This window comes from Struthio camelus, chromosome 17, assembly GCF_040807025.1.
Source record: "Struthio camelus isolate bStrCam1 chromosome 17, bStrCam1.hap1, whole genome shotgun sequence".
NCBI lineage: Eukaryota > Metazoa > Chordata > Aves > Struthioniformes > Struthionidae > Struthio > Struthio camelus.
The window spans coordinates 16,865,926-16,887,188 of NC_090958.1; the positions used below are offsets into that span (position 1 = coordinate 16,865,926).

General features: G+C 37.0%; 1 protein-coding gene across 16 annotated transcripts in view; it reads left to right on the forward strand.

The window, feature by feature from the left end:
- Positions 1-21,263, forward strand: part of MPHOSPH9 (M-phase phosphoprotein 9) — a 32,608-nt gene that overhangs the window by 3,473 nt on the left and 7,872 nt on the right. For 6 of the 16 annotated variants that reach the window (XR_011135133.1, XM_068911306.1, XM_068911309.1 and 3 more), the window contains 14 exons: positions 492-645; positions 2,044-2,133; positions 5,256-5,776; positions 7,093-7,216; positions 9,586-9,676; positions 10,821-10,927; positions 11,352-11,477; positions 12,313-12,749; positions 13,669-13,827; positions 15,516-15,603; positions 16,639-16,854; positions 17,965-18,012; positions 18,533-18,597; positions 20,391-20,492. Coding sequence is in view for 15 of the 16 variants with exons in the window: in XM_068911306.1 (XP_068767407.1) it covers positions 492-645; positions 2,044-2,133; positions 5,256-5,776; positions 7,093-7,216; positions 9,586-9,676; positions 10,821-10,927; positions 11,352-11,477; positions 12,313-12,749; positions 13,669-13,827; positions 15,516-15,603; positions 16,639-16,854; positions 17,965-18,012; positions 18,533-18,597; positions 20,391-20,492 (2,328 nt within the window). In the remaining variant the exon portion in view is untranslated. Of the gene's footprint in view, positions 1-491; positions 646-2,043; positions 2,134-2,870; positions 2,907-3,093; positions 3,787-5,255; positions 5,777-7,092; positions 7,217-9,585; positions 9,677-10,820; positions 10,928-11,351; positions 11,478-12,312; positions 12,750-13,668; positions 13,828-15,515; positions 15,604-16,638; positions 16,855-17,964; positions 18,013-18,532; positions 18,598-20,390; positions 20,493-21,263 lie in introns of those variants that run through there. The other 10 variants (XM_068911310.1, XM_068911307.1, XM_068911308.1 and 7 more) reach the window with 8 other exon arrangements.

Here is a 21,263-nt window from a genome sequence, read left to right on the forward strand (position 1 = left end):
CTCGGGAGAGGTTCTCTTGACTGACCTATCAAGATAAAAATTACACATCACTTATTACACGTAATTTCTCGGACGGAGGCAGTAGTCTCAGACTTCGTAAGGCATTGTTATACAGAAGCTTATATCTGTAAGCTTCTGATCTCAACGTATGAAGGAGAATATAGATTTGATGAGAAGCTGCACTTATTGACATGTGTGTTAGTGAACAATAATATTTGTGCCGCTTACGCTCTCTTCTTGGAAAGCTATTGTGTTTTAGTAATATGTGAGTAAGATGCATTTACATGTTGCACTCGTGATGCGCTCGGGGGATTTTGTGACATTTAATTGAAAATATTCTTATCAATGTATCGGTTACGTTTTTCCAGCATGATGAGAGTCACAGTATAAATTAAGCGTGTAATTTTTTTATACTAGTAGTATGTTGTTTTGGCTACTGTGTTGGACATCTGACACAATAAATAATTGAGATGTTTTTCCTCATGTTTCAGTAGAAGTCCCTCACCCAATCCCAATGGAGTTTCTGGTTACTCAGGGAATACCAGGTCCTCATTAACACCTGGTTCTGTTGGAGTACTTGCCTCCTTTATGCAAGATATCCAGAACATTGGAAGTACTGACTCCGAAACTGTGAAGGACTGTGAGGTATTTGATGCTAGGGCTAATTTAAAAAAAAAAATTGTATTTATGGATCAGTCTTGCATTTTGGGAAACAAGTCTAGGGATGGTATAGTTTAGCAGTATTGCTCTTTATTCTTATTGTTGAAACAAATTATTTTACAATGGTATGAACTGGTCACTTAGATGGATTTTTGTTGTAATCTTACCTTAGATTTTTATATATGAGTGTATTACAATTACAATATTGACCTGAATGTCTTTTCAAGGTTACTGGTGTTTAAAACATTTGCAGAAATTTTGAATTGAAAATTTTTAAACCTCTACAATCACAACACTTCAAACTGAAGTCTTGCAGCAGTGATATAAAAACAGAGTTGGAACTTAGAAAAGCTATCCTAGAAGTTAGAAGCATTGCTTTCCTGAAAATAGCTGTTTCAGCTGCATCATTTAGTTATTCTGTTTGTAGAGAAGTGTAGATGATTGTTTTGCTTTCAGATTAAAAACTACGCACAGATTCGTTATTTAGGTATGTTGAGCTAGTTCTCTCAAGTCCTTGGTTTTTTTTTTTTTAAACTTTTATGTTTGCCCTTTTTTGTTTTCAATTCTATCATTATTTTTCTCTTCATAAAGAATATCAAGTTTCCACACTGCGGGTTTGTTTCTGCAAAATTGTTAAGCTTTCTGGCTGTGGTCCAACGAAATGTCTCTTGACAGATGCTTCTTCTGGTGCTTGTGAACAGCTCCAAGAAAAGAATATAAATGTCTATGTCTAGGCACGTGTTTTGTGTCCTGTTCTTGAATTATCAGGCTCTATAAACGCTGGTATAAAAGTAGTTTGTAAAATTTGGACTTTACCACACACTAAGAACATTATATATTTGTTCTTCTATTATCTTTTTGTTTTCACTAAATAGTTATGCATCTTGACCTTTGGCTAGACTGTTGAATGGAAGGACTTCTGCATTAAAGGAAATGAATGACTGGACATAGGGACATTTAATTTCCAGTTTTAAAATGTTTTATTGAACTGGAATCAAGATGGAATCAGCCTTTCCAATATCTGACTATATTTTTCTTCCAGCTGTTCCTGCTTTTAACTTACTTGCTTCATTCTTAGTATAGTTGTCGTCTTTCACTTTTTTTTTTTTTAACCAAACTTAAGCTGTAAAGATGTATTGTCTTTTTATCTAGAAGGATCTTTTTTCAATTAATGTGTCTATAGCGGTTTGTTTCCTTTGAGTGATGTAATAGGAGTCTGCATATATACTACATGTATAGGGTGGATAACCAGAGTGCAGTTATTAAAATTTGTATTACATTAACACCTAAAGATAAGAACTTTTAGTCTAGTTACACAATGATTATTTGGTAAGAGATGCAATACGATTGTGCCTTAATTATTTTATTTTATGGTTTTAATAGACGAGGTGGCTGCAGTTATTCAGACTGGTAGAAAAACAATGCCAGGAACAAATAGTTGCCCAGCAAGAGCAGTTCCACCATCAAATTCAAGTAAGTAATTATTTGTTCATGTAGGTAGATTAAGCTTAGTGGCTTTTAAATTTTCTTTCTCCCCTCCCTCCCCCCCCTTTTTTTTTCCCACCCCCCTGCCAAAGAATACAGTATGGTCTCTGACACTGCTGTATTTTTCTGTAAGTATGTTGGGACTGATAATTCTTCCAATAGGCAGTTAGTTAATGGGAGTGGATGATTGGACTGCTGACTTGCAGGATGCGTATTTCTGATAGCCTTGGCTAATTAATGAAGTAACTGATAGGAAGCACTTCAGAAGTGATGATTCTTGAATTTTATTTCAGTTCTGTTCTGATTTCACAAATGTTTGGTTCAGAACGCCCACACAGTAATTGGATTTGAAGTACAAGCTGTTTTGTTTTAACTGCTAGAACGTTTCAATTCTAATTTTGAGACAATGTAGTCTTCTCTTCATCAGAAAACATTATATAACTTGTAATTCCCTTAGATAGATAGTATGTAGCATAGGAAAACATTCATGTTGGTAGCTGAACATCTGTTTTAACCTTTAGTTGAACAATCTCCCTTTCTAAGAATAAAAAATTACTCAAATGTGAATAATCAAATTTTTTGAACCATATTTATCCATTAAAACAGAACAAAATAAATGTATATATGTATATGAAAGATGGTAATTCTATAAATATATAATTTAATATCTTCATCATTTTGGTTGCTGTTTTTTCCCTTCCCTTTCCTGATGCCCTCTACACTAGTAGTAATCAACAGTTCCTGAATTGAATTAACAAGAGGTACTGTCCTTTTCTTTTATCCTATCTCCTGTTTCTTCCCCACCCCCACTTTTTTCCCCCTTCCTGTCCTGTTATTTTTGTCCCACCAGTATTTCCTTACCCTTGTATTTCCTGTCTCATACTGTAGTGGTTTGATTTACTTGTTGCTAATGATAGCCTGACTAATCCGTTGTGTTGACTTTGCCAGTTTTGTCTTTATTAATAGGAAAGGCTACCTCTGGAAGAGCTGAGTTTGTGGTATCAGGAGGGACTTACTAACTGCATGACTTGTCACACTAAATAGAAAATCAGTGGCCTTAACTTTCTTCCAGTTGTATTAATGCATTAGATTAAATAGATGGAGCCGTTCCAAACTTAAGCTGGTGCACCAGTGAACTAGTGGAAACATTGAAATACAGAGATTTCAACACACTTTTATCCTAAAAAGACAAAACGAATGACCTACTACCTGGGGTAGAAAAGCAGGATGCTCTTTCAGCGCTGACATGACTCTGAGATAAGATTTGCTCTATGCTGTGTTTCAAGACCAGCTGTGCTCATGAAAATACATCTTCGTCCTTATCGGATCAAGGATCAAAAGGCCTAGAGCTTATGTTGGAATCACAGTGGGGCCAGTCCTCAGCTTATGTGAACTATACACTAAAAGGAAACTGCACTAATGACAAACTGTCACCAGCTATGGATCCTCTCCAAGATAAAATATTATTTGAGATAATAAAAACAAAAATAGCTACCTATAGACCCAAAACTTCACACAAATCTTCATATTGAGTCTAACTTTCCCTGTTTTTCTTCTTCTCTTGGAATTATTTGTGACTATGCAAGGAGACATAAAAGTGCTACTTAATTGGAATACGAACTTTCACCTTTCCCACACAAGGTACTAATGACAAAGATTAAATGTCAGCAGAGAATCTGATCAGTTTGTTTTTCTTCAGTTCTGTTTCTTCCCTTTTGTTCTGTGTTCTCTATCTTCCCTGGCAGAATGGAATCATAGAATTAAATCACAAGTAGTTATTGCAGTCACGATTGAAATCATTAGCACACCAGAAAACTTGAAATTATGGTGGAAACTTCATCCTTGAATCTTTGTGCATAGAAAACTGAGAAGAAAGTCAGTTGTTAACTTTATTGAAAGTTAGTAAAATACAGGAGGCTTGATTCTGAGTAGTGTTACATTTAGTTCCTTCTGAAATTAAGGCGCCCCCCCCCCCCTTTTTTTAAATTACATACTTCCAGAGAAAAAATGATTTTGTTTTTTTTGTATTCAATTTGCCCCTTCTACTTGATTGATAGTCATACATGAGTAACGGACTATAGTGCTATGAAAAAATAATAGTAGAGTCCCATGCTCCTAAAATTATTGAATTTTGAGTTTTTTTTTTCCAGGAGGAATTAGTATTGAATGTATTCTTGAAAGCAACTAAATCCTTTGGTCTTGCAGTGTGTAATACAAGTTTCATGCACGTGCAGAGTTCAGTAATCTCAGTACAACTCCGCAGAAGCACAGATCTCTGGCCAAAATATGTGGCTGCGGACATTAACAAGAAATCTTTTCATAGCCCTTGACAAAAGCATCAGTTTTTCTTGGGGCTGCTTCAGGATACCAGTATGCAACTATAAACCGTTTAAAAATACTGTTTGCCTAATATACTGAAATACCTCTTACTGCAGACTTAAAAAATTAAATAACCTGTTAAATCTCTTCGGGTGGTCCAGTTACAGGTTTGTCCTGCTCTATCAGATATCAAAACAATCAAAAGATAAACCTTTTGATTGCTCATAAATCATATGAGCTGCCTAATAAATTATTATCTAAATCAGATATTTTAAAGTCATATTTTATGCAAATAATCTTACAGAGGTACATTATTCCTATTAGTGTAATAGAGTAATAGTATATACTTCCATTAAAGCATCCTTCCAATCTTAGGAAATTTATATCCAAGTTTTTATTCTTTCAGACCTAAATTTAGCAAAAGATCTTTGTCCACTTTTAGTGACATCCTTAGATAATTTATATTTCAGCAGTTGGCTTGTAAAATGTTATAATTCTGAAGGCATGTAGCTAATACACACATGCATGTTTTTACGTTAAGAAATGGCTACAGAGACCGGTAATTCACTGCTTGGAGTTGAGACTCGTTACCATGCACCTTTTACTGTTATGCACAGTATGCATTTATTTACTTTATGCATGAGATGTCTACATATTGAAAAATTGGAGTTATTTCAAATAAGTATTCTAATTCTGTCACTAGTAACATGAATGGAAGGTGGATCAAAATATAAATATGATTTGTAGCATGATCTCGTATGAATTTTGCCTCTTTTTTTTTTTTTCTTTAGCTGATTCAGAATGAGATAAGACAGTTAGTGAAACTGCAGACCAGCAATTGGGGTGCCGGCAAGAGCAGAAGTTTGCCTGCTAAACTTACAGACGCTTTTTCTTCGTTAGAAAGTCAAATGGGGTTGCGTTCTGAAATCTTTGAAGAAAATGAGTGCATTGTCAATCAGCTTAAATCTAATGAAGCAGAAAGTCAGCCAAATGCATCTGCTTTGCATCAGGAATGTTCTGCAAGTGATGTTTCAGTGAGTAGTGGGTATGATACCCTTTCTGCTTCCAAACTGAACCCTAACAAATCTACCGACATTAGCAAGTGCACAGACTACATGGAGAAAACTTCACAAGGACAGGGTGATGCAGCAGTATTGCAGAGAGATGCAGTCGTAGCCAGTGTTCAAAATAAAAGAGAACTTTTACTGAAAAAAACAGAGGAAAACTGTCCATCGGGAAGGAATGATGTTTTAGTTTTTCCTGCTGAATTTGAACATAAGGTTAATGAAGCTCAATGTGGAAAAACGAACAGGTAAGTGATAAACTTTATATAAATATGATAGACAGTCCCCATTCAGTAAGCAAATGTTGGTACCTATAAACACATAGGAATTAAATGAAACCTCTTGAATGTAAAAAATGCATTTATCTACTAAGCAGCATAATGTATTTGATTAGCTTGACATTTCTGCATGATGCATATTTTACTTTGGCAGTATTTATGTCTTGTAGGTACGTTGGAAAAATACAATGGCTTACTTCTTACTGTAAAAATGAGCTAAGATACAGTTTGCATATAGTGTTTTATCTGTGCACCAGAATTTTAGGTGCCGATCATCAATTTTCAATGACTGATATTTTGCTATTGTGTTCAACTAGCCTTTCCTACTAGCTTATATGCGTGCATTACAATAATAAATTGTATCAAGCAACAAACGCAAAATGTGCCCCCTTCTTCCCTGCCCCGTATCCAGTAACGTGGAACTACCAGAACTTAAGATTGGCCAGCTACTTTGGCTGGTCTATGAGCAATAACATTCACCAAATACTTCTCTAGTTGCACAGAATTTAACAATGTACTTTGCTCTCTCTGTCAAACTGAATTGTGAAGGCAGGGGCTTCATATGGCCATGGGCAGTATCAGAGGTCACGCGGGCAGCATGTTGCCTGTGAGTTCCTGATAGTAGTTTGCAGAGAAAAACCTTCTCTCCGTAGAAGAACGGAGGATTGTGATAATGAACTTGCATTTTGCTAGTACGTTAATAAAACACAGAACCAACTTCCATTAGAGGAATGGAATTGGAAATGCGTCATCTCAGAGCGCAGGGCAGACCATGACCCCATTGGTATGCCTAGTCTCTTCCTTCTTTCTGTTGGGATTTATTCCAGTATTCAGTTCATGTTTTACCATTGCATGAGTTCAGTAGCTGCAGTTCATGGAGAACTTACTAGGTGGGGTATTTATGTTCTGACTTGGTTTTTGTGTTTCTGATCAATGTCTGCTTGAGTTGCCCAAAAAGCAGGTGTCTGGCTAAAAATATGGTGCTCTTTGTTATGATTTGTTATAATAAGAGAACTATTTTGATTATGGGTGCAGATGATCAGCAACTTTCCTTTAAGTGTGTGTTTTGTTTGTTTTTTTGGGGTTGTGTGTGTATGTGAAAAATCCCAGCCCTAAAATCAGTTTAGTATCCGTTATTTCTCATTATTTCTCAAAAAAATGCACAAAGGCAGTGGAATTTTAATATGTATGTTTCATATTGAAGACTAAATTGAGTTCAGGGTTGTTGTTGTTGTAAAGGGGAATACAAATATATACTGTTCTTGTCTATGTTTCTTGCCATATAGTAAATCTTTAACATCATGGGCACAGAAGTTGAAACAAAACCAACCAAAAAGAATAAATACGGAAGAAGTACATGTGAAGTCGATGCAAGGAAATGAGCAAGCAAAGAAATTAACGCTTGAGAATGTAAGTTTTTTCTATTCTTGCAATTGGTATTTTTCCAGAGATATATTTATGTTCTGATTTAGCATATGCTTTCACGCTTAGCTTTAAGCATTTGAGTAGTTCTGTGCTAATTTGTATGTTTAACGTGAAACTTCCAAGTGGGCAGAGTTTACTTCTTGGATCATTCTGTATTTACTCACATAGCTATTTTGGTTTGTTTTACTCTTTGCCTTAACTTGCATCAATGGTGCAAATCCTTTCCGTAAAGAGATAATAGTCCCATTCCCAACTGAAACTTCAACTCACAATAATTTATTGTGCCATATCTTTTTTTTTTTTTTTTAAGGATCTTATGTTTTCCAAACGTTTGTCTTTCATTTCAGCTGGTAATCTCTCTTTTGGTACACAAGACTCAGTGGAAGGTGCTAAATTCTTTGTGAGTTGAGGCATTTGCCACTTGTGCAAGACAAACAGTGTTCTTCCAGATTTTTTTTTTTAAGTGGTAGGGATTTTTTCGTGTTCTGCTTTGCTTTGGGTTTTTTTTTAGTGTTCCTAGCAAGGCTCGATGCTAAAAATCCCAAAATGATTATTTTTTCTTTTTTATATTGTTTATGTAAGAGTAAGAAATTATTTTAGGCCTGTGTATGATTTGGCTAAATTGAACTACTCCAAGTCCCATTTATAGCCTTGGTTATGAAAAACAAGGAACCGCAATAATAGAAGTTTGGGAGATCTAATGGACTGTTTAGAACCGTTTGTGGTAATGCGTATTGCTGTGACTGGTGCACAGTTCATGCTTTAGCTCAGAATGCTTCTTTCAACAAGAATTTTGGTTTTGATTTTTGCAACATATTATTGATTTAATAATTCCATCCCAATGTCTACAAATTTGATTATACTGAGGAGAGAGGTGTAATCACATGTAATATTGTCAGCCCTAAGGGGCAGTATGCAGCATGGTTACATGAAGGCTAATCATACAGTCTCATCATACATGTTACTGTGAAATTTTAAAATTATTTTTATTATACTAATCATACACTTTTCTCTTTATTTTTAAGGAAGAAATTCCTAAAACCTGTGTTAATGGCTCCACCTATAAGAGCCATTAGGATGAGCCAATAGGAGATTAAACGACTATGAATTACTTGATTAAAGGCATGACATGTTTTCTTTGCTGTGGTCACTTTGGGGGTGATCCAGAAGGGTTAAGAGTAGTGTATCTGAGAGATTTGGTCTCTCTTGTCTCCTTCTATTGTCAGTGGAACCGAGGTTTCTCAAAGGGGATATTCCAGATGAGGAGTCTAATGTAGCTGCTGTGGATTGTCTCTTTTCTCCCTTGGCTACAGGAGGGTGCTTAAGGTGATTAGTCCCAGAAACTCAGATTCAGCTGATGCCCCTTCATTTTCCTTTTTTTCTCCTTACGTAAAGGAGAATACATAAAAACGTTAAGGGGGACAAAAATCGCCCTGAGGTGAGACTATACTTCAATCAATAATCTGAGAGGTTTTAACTTTAAAAATTTTTTTACATACTTTTGTTAATTCAATGACTCCCATCTTTTTGCAGTTATCAGCTGTATTAGGCTGTATGAATTTGCCTAGTAGCAAAGGCGCTTAAAGACTGTTAAGCTGCTGTACCTGAACAAAAAGCCCTAAGTCTGGCAGAGGAGAGCAGTTTGAGGTGACAGTTTTGAAGCTAGCTGTCCTTATTCAGTTGTCCCCGTATCTCCCCGTTGCATCAATGACACTTCTTCCTTTGATTAAGGAAGAGAATTGTAACAAATCGTAAATAATATGCAATGTTTTTCCCTGTGGTGTTCTCAACCTTTTTGAAGGTGTCTCTATAATTACTTGGAGGAGGTTGCTTAGAAAGTTTGGAGTGATGAGAATGGGGGGTATGTGGCATCTTTCAAAGCTGAGTTGATTGACAGTGTTTATCTCCTGATTCATGGTAGGTGGAGTCGTAACAGCTGAATATAAGACATTCTGGTCTTAGGATGAGGAAGGAGGGTAACGCTTTATTCTTAAATCATCCTTGCGTATGCTTACATCTCTTAAGGAGCAAGAAAGTTTAGATGACTGTCCCAGGAAAAGTGTCCGTTTTTGTAACGCTTCATCTTAAAAATGTTCCCCAAGTGGACTGGTGTGTGAATTGGAAAATGCCGGTATTTTCCAATTATGTGGCTTACCTTGGTTCCGCTTTTGGCTGCAATTGCCCTGAATATGGATTGCATATGTCTAGATCATGCTGTATAATTAGATTTAATCTCTTTATTTAAGAAGGCTAATAACATTTACATGCAATTTTTTCTAATTGTACCCTTGACAGTTTTTTTTCCTTGCTTTGCAATTTGTCCCTTAAATCTATTTTTTCCTTTGTTATTTTAGACAAATCGTACTGCTGCTGCTTTGCCATCTTACACTTTTTACCTCAATCAACCAAATGAAAGTCCGAGTTCGGTAGTGTCTGAAGCTTCAGGTATACTTAATTACTTGTACTTCAATCTCCTTTTCTTTTGAATTCTGTTTTTAGAGCTCTTACTATAATGCACCTCCAGTAATTTTGAGGAGGTTAGGGAACTTGTTTTGAGCACTAGCAAGCTGTTAAACTTTAAATAGTGTAATTCTGGTCAAATTGATGATAGCTCCTGTGCATCGCTGCTGGCAGACGTGGGACATATGGCGACTTTTTTCTTGAACACGTCACAGCTGTACTTTGTGTTTAAAACTGTGTTTCATAACATAACTATTACTAACATCACAATGGGGATCTTTTCAAATATTAGCATCATTGGTCCAGTAATGAGAGGACTGCATGGAAATGGAGGCAGAATTCCTGTAAGCCAAGGGCATGATTTCACACAACTGGGACAAAAGTATCAACAGAACAGAATAATGGAGTCTTTTTTTATTACTTTTATCTTTATTTGTATGTATATATTTTTTATTTTTAGATAGAGCCAAACAACTAATTCCCATATTTTGATCATAACACAGTGGAGCATTTTTAGTAACAAACAGGAGCAGAGATGCAGCTCTACAAATTACACGTGTTTTTCTGCTTCATTACAACTTGGTTGAGAGAGGGACACATAAGAAATGGCAGTGGGAGTGGGGCTGTTTGCCTTTCCCCCCGTGTCATCTCTCTCAGTCCTGCTAGTCTGTCTTTTGCATGCTGGCAAGTCTTTTTGACTACCAAACCAAAGAGTTGGTAATGTCAGGTGGCTGTTTGGGATTATTCTGTGGGCAGTATGAATGGTCAGCGCTCTACTGAAATCAGTAGAAGTATGACAATTTGTGGTAAATGGGAATTTGACCTTTGACACCAACGAGTAAATAAATTTCCCTAGTTTTTAGATTTGGTTAATGATGCTGTATGATGCAATGCTAATTTATATCCCTAGTGCTTTGCATGAAGTTTTTTTTTTTTTTAACTTCTGCTAACAAGTACTTTAGTAAGATTTGTAAGGAATAGTTACAAATAATGAATACCACATTACTTAATAAAGTAGAATGAGGCTGCCAGAATAACATCTTATTAATGGATTTTGGGGTTCCTGTTTCATAGCTGTAAGCTTGAAACTTGTAATATATATATATTTTTCAATGTCTCTTCTCATCAGGACTTTCATACTGGAAACTAGATGAAAAGGAGATGTATCACTCTTTACCTGAGAACTTCAGAAATGAATTCACTGACATTTTCTCCACAAAAGTATCACCAGATCAGGTAAAGTTAAGACAGCTTTAAAAACATGTATAATAGTAGTTTGTCGTTTTTGCTCTTTTCTACCATGGCAAGACTCAGTCCTTCAGAAGTGAACTTTCTGTGGAAAAATCTTTTGTTAGCGTATTTTCTTATAGTCTGTTCTTTCATTATTCTTTTACCCCAGCTAACTTCACTTGGAATTCAGTGTCTGTCTTTTGTCATTTAAAGGAAAGTTTGTGTGTATATGTTTGTGTAAGAGAGAGAGGGAAAGAGACTAGTGTATTAAAGGTATATATGCCTCATTAAAGATCCTTTTAAAAATTGAGTTCATTGAATGAAGCCTTTTTCTGCTCTAAACCGTTTTGTTAGGTAAAAGTTGCTTATCTATCCTGGGTAAGGAGGACTGTATTCAGGAAAAATAATATAGCACTTTTGTCTGTTTCAGTTGCCTTCTGCTGATGAAGTAAAGCCGTCATCATTGAAGGATATTTATCATAAAAGGCAAAAGGAAAACAAGCAGTTGCCGGACTGGAATTTTATGTCATCTTCACAGTCAAGTCACCCACCAGAGGTAACTTCAATTTATCTCATATCTCAGTTTGAAGGTGTGATAGGTCACAGGCTGGTTTCACATTAATCAGCCCCTGCTGCCACCTCCAGTGTTAGGCTGGAACAGCACTGTGTGTGGCTGTGTGATGCACCAGGTTGGGAAGCGATCCAGCTGAAAAGAACCTATAAGGATGTCCTGGGAAAACGAGCACCTTTACAGCACGGCCTTGGGGATGGTGCAGGAACAAACCTACTGATGCTGAGGCTGCAGCTGATGAACTGCATGTGGGCCTGCAGTTAAGATAAATGGGGTTTTCTCGCTTCTTTCCCACAAGGCAAATTCCTTCCACCCCTCAGACGTAAGAGGCTCAGGTTGTGGAAATGCTCTTTATAGTATCTGTTTCTTATTATAACTATTTCCATGATACGCCTGTCAGCTTTTTCTTGTATAAAATAAGATAGTCACATAGCCATCTACTTAGGTAAGTTATTCATGAAGTGATCAATGACTGTACGAAAGTTGTTGTTTTAAGCTGCCCACAGATGTCACAGTTCTTCTATATACGCGGCTGAAATTTCTAAGGCTTTCTAGACAGCTATGGTTGTTAGATATGTTTTTTGTTCTTAATGGAGACTCAGAAACCTGAGTTGCAAACATTGAGAATGCGTGTCATCCTCTGAGCTGTTGCAGTTTCCATCAGTTGCGCTCTTGCTTGTTACTACCAAATAATTGTAGTAATATCCAGTATAATTCCTGCAACGTATTATTATACAGAGTACTAATAAATGGAGTTATCTGAAGATATAAAATCAAATGTTTAAATCACAACTTCTTAGCATTCTAACTTATTTCCTAGATCTTGACGTTGGACCCAACCCTGCATATGAAACCAGGACAGCAGAATCCAGGACACTATTTTTTCAATATTCCTGAAGAGACAGCTCCTTTTTCTCCAGACTCTATGGCAGAGCCCAGAGTTTCAAGTCATTGTGACACAGACTCTTTTTCACAGACAAGCAATTCATCTCACCTAGGTGATTCTCCAGAATATCCTGCCAGCAGTAGACCTGTGCATTTGGACCCCTGGAAAAGTCACCCATTTCAAAATGAAAACAAGACCAGCTGTCCTTTTCCAATGGTGTATGCTGATGCTAGTAATGATATTTTAGTCAACACTGAAGAGGAAGAAACATTGACTCTAACTCCATCTTCTGTTACTCATTGTGCTGACAACAGTGTACCAGGATATAGTCTTTCAGTGGCATCTTTTGAAGACCCTGTGATATTATCCAAGTAAGACTTTTATTTGTTTTAATTTTTTTTTAAAACTGTAGCATTGGTCCTTTCATGAAAGAAGTGAAACTTAAAAATACTAGTAAAATTAACAGAATATGGGAGTTCTGTGAGCTCAGAACATTGCAGGGTGGGTTCCCCCCCTCCCCTCCCGAAGGATAAGTGGTTTGTAGACAGAACAGTCTTTTTCTGTTTTTGTAAATGAGGGTTACAAAGAGATGAAACGTCTTTCTTGGGACCATACTGTTTGATCTATGAGACAGCATTTGAGCTCTGTCTCCTTGTCCCCCAAGGTCAGAGCCTTAACTGGAAGGCAAAGCAATTTTCTATGTATTCATGCTTTGGTTACTTACCTTTATACATTAGTATAAAAATACATGCTTATTCCATAGGGTGTATGAAGGAGTTAATTTTGGCAGTGAATTTCAAAGTTCTATAGCGTATGTAAGTTTTCCTGCGTAGGGTCAAATGGTAAGCAACAAGTTACTTTACTTAGGAAAAGCAGACGTTCCCCACTGTCTGTTGTAGCTCTCCTGATTTGCACAGGGACAAGCAGACCTGGCGCATATTCCACGTCTGGTGGCTTATGTAGCGGTCATGGTTTCAAGAAAGTTCAATTTGTGAGTTTTCCTATTTTAATTTTATATACATATTTTCTAGTGCATAGCAAGGGGAGGAAAGAGTGGGGAGAGAGAGTAAATAAAGCTTTGTGTTCTTGATGTAAATACCTATATGCAAGCCTGAGGGGGCTGTCACCACTGCCTTAAATGACAAAGCTTTCTTTGCTTTACTTTGAATTGGACCACAACCAAGCGCTGTTAAGAGTTTTAGTACAGAGTTTATCATATATAATGCATACAGCTGGCAGTGCATGGTCATGTGGATAGCTGGATTTTTTTTCTTCTTAATTTAAAAACAGGATTAGGCAGAACTTGAGGGAAAAGCATGCTCGACACATAGCTGATCTACGAGCTTACTATGATGCCGAGATACATAGCTTAAAACAACAGCTAGAGGCAAGCCATAAAAATGCTTCCGCTGAAGATTTGAAGAAAATCAATCAAAATCTTACTGACAGGTACTCTTTGTCCTTGTTTGTCCTCTCTCTCTGTTGCATAATGTTTTTCCTAGCTTAAAAAACTACATGCGTTTGTTTAGGATGTCTTGAAGTTTATTTCACTCTTCAGTTCTGAAGACTTCTTGCGTCTGTTGAGCATTAGTTTAAAATTATTGTTAGGCAGCAAGCGTGATGTTTGGACAGAAGGTTTTGTGCCTTGTTTGACTTTACTGCTGCTGAAAGCAGTAGAAGTTTTGCTCAAGAAACGCTGGCAGGCTGAGCTAGAGCAAAGCAATTTGTAATGGAGGTGTCTACATGGAAAGGCTGTGCTTGCCTGTCGTGCTGGTGAACATCATCCCTCTTTATTGTTCCTGTCAACGCTACAGATAATACAGGAGCTGTGTTGGATTTATTAGCCGCTCGATAAAACTGACTTCTTTGATACTTTTGCCAGTCAGTGCTCTTTATCCAGATATCACCAGTGGAGGCTGTGTGCCTCACCTCTGGTCTGCTGGATATAAGTTGAATGTTTGCCATGTATAGAGGTTCAGCGTGAGATATACAGGTGCATATATATCTCTATATATTTTAATATCGTTATTGCCAGTCAAAGCACATATTATCAATTTTGTCAGATGTTTTAACTATCTAAATTTATGTTCTTCAGAATACTTGGAACAGTGTGTGGGTAACTGGGACTCTTTTGTACTCATCTCCTAGCACTAGTGGGTCCTGTCTATTAAAAGTGTCTTCTGAGCAGTCATCATTTCAGTTACAAGTAGCTTGCGATATGATTTCAGTCATTAATTATCACATAGCATCATCAATTAGCTGAAGTGGAGCTCTGCCCTGGTGCGTCTCAGCTGCTTTTGGTTCTGGAGCTCCTGTGCTCTGAGCCAGCGGCGCCTCTGTCGGCCGCTTGCGGGCCGCGAGCACCAGCGCCCTCGCGGACGCTTAGCGCTCGCTGCGGAGCCTGAAGACTATGGGAAGGCGTCACAGGCTGGGCCCCTCCGGTTAGTGGAGGTGCTTGAGGCAGGAGAGCTCCGTTCCCCCCAGGCGCGAGCGGGGATGACACGGCGCTATCACCTCCCGGGCCTGAGGTAAAGAGCGAGTGATGACTCTAAAACCCTTGGACGCTGCTGGGCTGAATGCCGTAGGAAAGCCAACGAGAAAATACGGCTGTAGTCAGAGCAGTGTTCACAAAGCGGCCCGCAATCAAGCCGTGACGTATTGAATAGCAGCAGCTTATTACCACAGGGTAGAGCGCGCTGCACGCGCTGGAACGAGGCGGGGGGAAAAGACGGGACGTGTCGTTATGTATAGGCGCAAGGTGGGGGATTTAAGGTTGCATGAGTATAAGAGCAAGGTAATTTATAATCATGGAAAAGTTTGGTGCTCCTTTTGATGAGTAGCAGGTGTCAGATTTGGAGTCCAGACTAAAAAATATCCTGGTAAGTTATGTGTTCTTGAGTTGTAGTTTTGCTACATGGCAGCTCTTGTTCTCCTCTGTTGCGTGCTATCGATATAAGATGGTGACTGCCCGCTTGCTTCCCCACGTGGGTGCTGCTTGTCTGTATTTTCTCAGTGTCTATTTTTAATATAATTGGATTGCTTCTTTTTTCTTTTTTGAGAGAGGGACAAGAGGCTATAGACTGCAGACTTATTTAAAAAATTCAGGATTTTTTTTTTGAACTTTATCTTTTAAATAGGTGTGACCAGTTAGATGCAGCTCTGAATGAAGCAAGTGCTCGCATGAGAGCTCTTGAAAATAAGAATAATATGCTAGAAAAGCAAGTGGTAAGTATATATTGTTGGTGACATACATTAATTAAAGGTGCCTATTAGCTAAAATGGTAAGAGAATGCACCTGTTACTTGTTATTCTAATCTAGATCTTTCTTTCCTCTGTTTTGTTTTCAACCTTTCTTCTTAATGCATGGTATCAGCCCAGATGTTACACAGGTGACTTTCCTAGCTGTGTTTCTTAGACTCCCTACTTGAGTTTTGGCTAAGAATCGTCAATTTTGTGTAAAAACAACCGTATATACACAGATTGCCTTTCCAGGTTATTGAGGACCAAACAAAGTTCAATGGTAAAATATTTATGCTGTGTTTCTGACGTCTCCCTTTAGAACAAAATCAAATAAGTAAAACAGCTAGTGGACAAAGGAAAGGAAAAACATCTTTGTTACTTCCTTTTGGGTTTCTTATTCCATCTGTGCGATATTAGCAAATCTCATGCACACAGAGGGGGGAAAAAAATTCTTTCTGCATGTATTTCTATAGTCTTTCTAGCTAGGTCAGACCAGCTCTTTGATGACTGTATAGTTGTGGTTTTTGGTCAAAGAACAGGACCTTTCTTCCTCCTCTTCCCCCCCCCCCCCCAAAAAAAAAAAAAAATGGATCTAGGAGTTGGGATTCAGCTGACATAACTGTAGCTGTCTGGGAACTGCCACCTGGTTTTAGCCAGCTGTCAAGATTCCTGCTGTAGCTGAAGGAAAGAAAGTTAGACAACTGGACGAAGCAATTCACCTTTTTTTTTTTTTTTTTTTTTTTACAAAAACATGTTTCTGTCTTGGGAAGCAAGACAGTCAGCTGGGATTAGAGGCCTAACTTGTAGATATTTTAAGTCATATAAAATGAGCATCGTTTTGTGGGTCTTCAGTCTTTGTTTTACGTCTTTATAGAAATGAGCAAAACAATCTTTCCTACTTGTAGCTCATGTACAGATGTACCCCTGTTTTCCATTTAGGGGTTTTTTAGATTATGCCTTGTACTGAAATCAAAAATCTAACGGATAAGCATTAAAATGAGTGGTGTCTTTCTTCTGCAGACAGAGTGGAGGGAACGCTTTTGTGCGGTCAGTAGTACTTCCAAAGTTTTGCAAGAACGTATTGAAGAAATGCGCACAAGTAATAAAGAGAAGGATAACACTATCAGTCGACTAAAATCAAGGCTTAAAGATCTAGAGGAAGCATTTGAAAAAGCTTACAAGTTGTCTGATAATAAAGATACAAAGCTAAAGGAAGAAAATAAAATGTTTCAGAATGTAAGTAAGAAAATAGGCAATAATGTTTACTGTTGCACATTATGAACTCAGCAAGTCTTTGATGTTTTGGCAAACCGCTCAGTTTACCACTGTAAAATCTTAATGGGCATCTAAGAAGAGAAACATGCATTTGACTTTAGTAGTAGCGATCCTACAAACCTAATAGACATTTTAAAACTTGTCTAAGGCAGCAAGTATGTACTTTGGTCACTGGTAAAGAACTCATTGTGTGTTGTTAGAGCTACATATGATAACACTTGTGGTAGCTCATTTCAGGTATTTTATTATTCTTTAAGCTGTTAGCTCATTTTCCTTTTAGAGGTATTACAGGAAACAATTTGCTTATAGTTTTCAAGTCCAGATGGCCAGCTAGGTGGTGGTTTGCAACTGCAGAGGGACGAGTCTCTGTCTACTCAGTTTCTGCTGTCTCCAGCAGTTAATGCCTTTGTGGTATCTTATTAGCTTACTGTCTGTGTATCTGGAGGCGCAGCACCTTCAGGGTTAAATTCAGAACAAGGTTTCTTTCTCTCTTTGTCTTTTAAGCTTAGTGGGGATAGACTGAATTTCTCTTTAATAACTCATTACAACTTGGCCGCACGGTACAAATTGTACGTATTATTTCAGGCTGAATCAAAGGGATTGTGCCCTCTGATTCTTCAGCAATAGCTTTATAGTATATTGAAATGGATTTGTCTTGGCAAAATAGCTATTAGCTAGAAAAGCTATTAGATGCTTAACTCTTCTTTTCTTTCTTTCTTTTTTAACAATTGAAATTTCAGAAGTACTTAAATATTGGCTAAAGTGTAAAGTCAGCTTTAAAGTCAATGAGGAATTTCACTAGTTCTTTCAGCTCCTTCAGTTCCTTTAGAGATAAATCATTTGAAAATTAGAAGTAGGATGTGTAAGTAGTTCTATCTGCTTTTGTTCCTCCTATAGTTCTTTCTGATTAGAACAACTAGAGATTAAGAAATAACGTTGAAATTTTTTTCTAGAAAAATCAAATACACTCTATATCCTCATAGTGCTTATGCAAACATTAGACAAGCAAGCAAGATAATTTTACTTGCAAAAGTCAACAAAAATTTCAATTCTATTTACTTTTATTTTTAGCTTTTAGGAGAATATGACTCCCTTGGAAAAGAACATGAAAGAGTAAAGGTAGGTAATACACTAGTTAATGTTATATGGAAACTTTTTTTTCTTTTTGTAAAATCTTTATTACATAACTTCTGTAAGAATATCCAGCTATCTAACTATAAATGAGGAGACAGAACAAGCTGTTCTTTATCATCTGTTTTTGAAGGCCAACATGTTCCATGCAAATATCTCTGAGCTAATATGTGCCATAGAATTGACTGAATTAACTTATCTATTTAGGAAAAGATCAGATGGAGAGATTCATATTTATTTTAACTGATAACTTCTTACTGTGTCTTCAGAGCTCTAGAAAGGAGAGAAGAGGGAGTTTAGAATATATCAGAGAATATCTTCTTTTGTTAATGATATTCCAGTCATGGTCAGCAAAAGTACTGCAAAGCCAAAGAACTTTAATGGAATTTCCTTTCAAATAGGAGGACATAGTTTATGTATTATTTTCAGAATTGATGTAGAGTTATGCATTTTTATATATTTATGAAGTTTTTGAACTTGTTACTTTTTTTCCTTGTGTATTTTGTAGGATACATTAAATGCAACTGAAAACAAATTGCTTGATGCAAACACCCAGATTTCTGATTTGAAAAGGTAATTCTGAAACGGTCTAAAATGTTTTAAATTTTAACACTATGAAATATAGGCTATGGCATAGGTAACATGTACTGCTAGGTCATGAGATGGTAGTCTATCTTACAATTTTAATTGCCTCTTTTAAACATCTTATGTTGCTTTGTGTTACTTTGCAGACATTTTAAGAATCTTAGGAAATGTGATTTTTACTTCCTTGATCACAGCCGCTTCCAATGGGATGTAATTTAGACTGTCGCTCAGCTAGTCCAGCCAGTCCTCTGCTCAAGCTTTTACTACTGCAGTTGCCTCCTCAGGAGCTCCCATCTTCAGCTAACCTGTTCTGGTTTTCAGCAGCGAGGGTGCTGACAGGGGTTTGCTGTTTAAGATTATGGTTCCTAGGCATGAATAAAGGACAGAAAGGTGTTCCATGTATACAGCAGGAATATTTTTTTCCTGTGTATGTCCCTTTTGCTGCTTGGATCTCAACTCTGGTTGGGAGAACAGAAATCTATTGAGCTTATACCCCCTGAGTAGGCTCTAGGAGGGACATGTGTGACCATCAAGGGATTTAGGGCTATGAACATGTCTTCCCATTTGAGATTTCTCAGCCACTCTTTGTCAAGGCTGTTAAACAGTGCATTTGTTCAGAGAAGTCTAGAGAGGTGGGAGGTGAGGACTTAGTTTTGAGAGGGCTCCAGAGCAGGCATCATGAGCTGATGTCCCACATCATTCAACTTCCTCTGAGTTTCTTTTGTGGTTATGTGCTGTTATTGTTTTATTTTCTATGTTTATATGAGCAGCTGGCGCTCAGATATCCAAAGTTAAAAAGACCAAGAGGAATAGATATGCCTTTTTTCTTCATGCATAATTTTCCATGATTTTTCTAGAAACGTGCCTACCAGTTTCACCTTAGAATCCATTCAAAAGGTCATTACCACCAAGCGTAGTCTTACCAACTTGTGCGTAGTCTTCAGCCAAAACCATAAGAACAAATGTGATGCTCTTACAAATGTTACAGTTCTCTTCTTTGCTGTTCAGGTCATCTGATTTTTTTAAAGAAAAAGAATAGAAAGAATATAAAGAAGGAGTAGAAGGAAGTCAAAATCCAACACTCGTCCTACAATCTTTGTTGGTACTGTTGAGGAAATGAAGATACTGTGAAGAACAGTTCAGTCTAGTATTTCTCTTACTGTTTTTATTGTTCCCACCTGTTTGTGGATGCTGCTAGGTAGGGGCCATTCCAGGCTAGGGGAATTTTTCCTACTGCAAAAACCTGTATTCTATTAAGGGATCCTCCAAGCAGGAAATGCATAAGATTGTGTTGCATTACCAAGGGCTGGTTCACTGAAGATGTGTACTGCAGTATATGGGAGGGAGCAAAGCACATGAAGAGCCTGAGCAGCAGATTGGTCGTGGAGTTACCAAAGTAACACACAGGAGAATAAGCCACACATTAAAATTTGAGTGGGGGATAAATGCATTGTTTCAAGGGGAAAAACAGATGTTTTTTCTTCCTTTTTTCCAACCCCCTCTGCACTGAATGCTTTCATCTACAGCAGTATCTCCTGGTGCGTCTTTTAGCTCTTGGTTTAATTTAGGTAACCTAGCTCAAATATATAAATATGTATTTATAAATAGATGATGAAAATGTAGCGGTTACTCTTGTTCTTGTCTTGTTCTTCTCCTGCTTTACCCAGGATATATGAATAAAAATGAGCAAAACGTATTTTAATACTCTAAGAGTACTCTTATGTTTCTGTAATGTCTTTTAAATTGTCCTTTTTTTGTTGTTGTTGTTGCTTTCACATTAGAACAATTTCAAAACTTGAAGCTCAACTTAAGCAGGTAGAACATGAAAATATGTTGAAACTTCGTCATATTACTGAAAGTCGTTTAAGAACCTCTTGTGCCAAGTAAGTGAATATTCCAACAATGTGAAAGCAGGTTATGTGTTTTAAGAAAACTTTTAATGTGTTTTGGCTAAAAAAGGGTAAAGAGAGTGTGAATCCGTAGGCTAAACTGGATTAGAGACACATGATGTAATGCAGACACTTCACATGCCGAGTAATTATTGAAAAATCAAATACTATATGGGTGATCTGGCAAACTCTTATCTCTGTAGTCTTCAACCTGAGCATTTATTATGTATTGGTTACTCAACTGTATAAGGATTTCCATGCTCCCCAAAGATCTAAGGAATAAAATCTAATAGTCCAATTAGACGTTAAAGGTTTTCTTTGTGCCCTTATGCCTTTGATTTTGGAGGCTAATTATTACTTTTTGTGTTTCTAAATATAGTTTGTACAGGTATGCTGAGAGTAGTGTAGAAGCTGAATTAAAATACATACTCTCGTTTGGATTGTGAATTTATGTTAATCAGAAGTTGGCCTGTGTTCTGTTTTGCTCCCTTCGTTTTTTATAAAGATCTGAAAAACTTTGTCTCTGTCTGAGGTGATGTTGATGTCTTTTTCTTTGTTTTTTAGTATTTAAAAACAAAAATATCTCTCAATTCCGAACTGATACTGGAAAAGCACAAAATGATAATGTAATGTGTTTTGGGGAATGTCTGTTTGCATATGTTGAACAATATATGCAAATTTTGTTTAATTTTTAATGATTATTATGAGCCAAGTAATTTACATATTAATAAATGTCAGAGATGTTTTTCTACTTAGAGCTCTTTT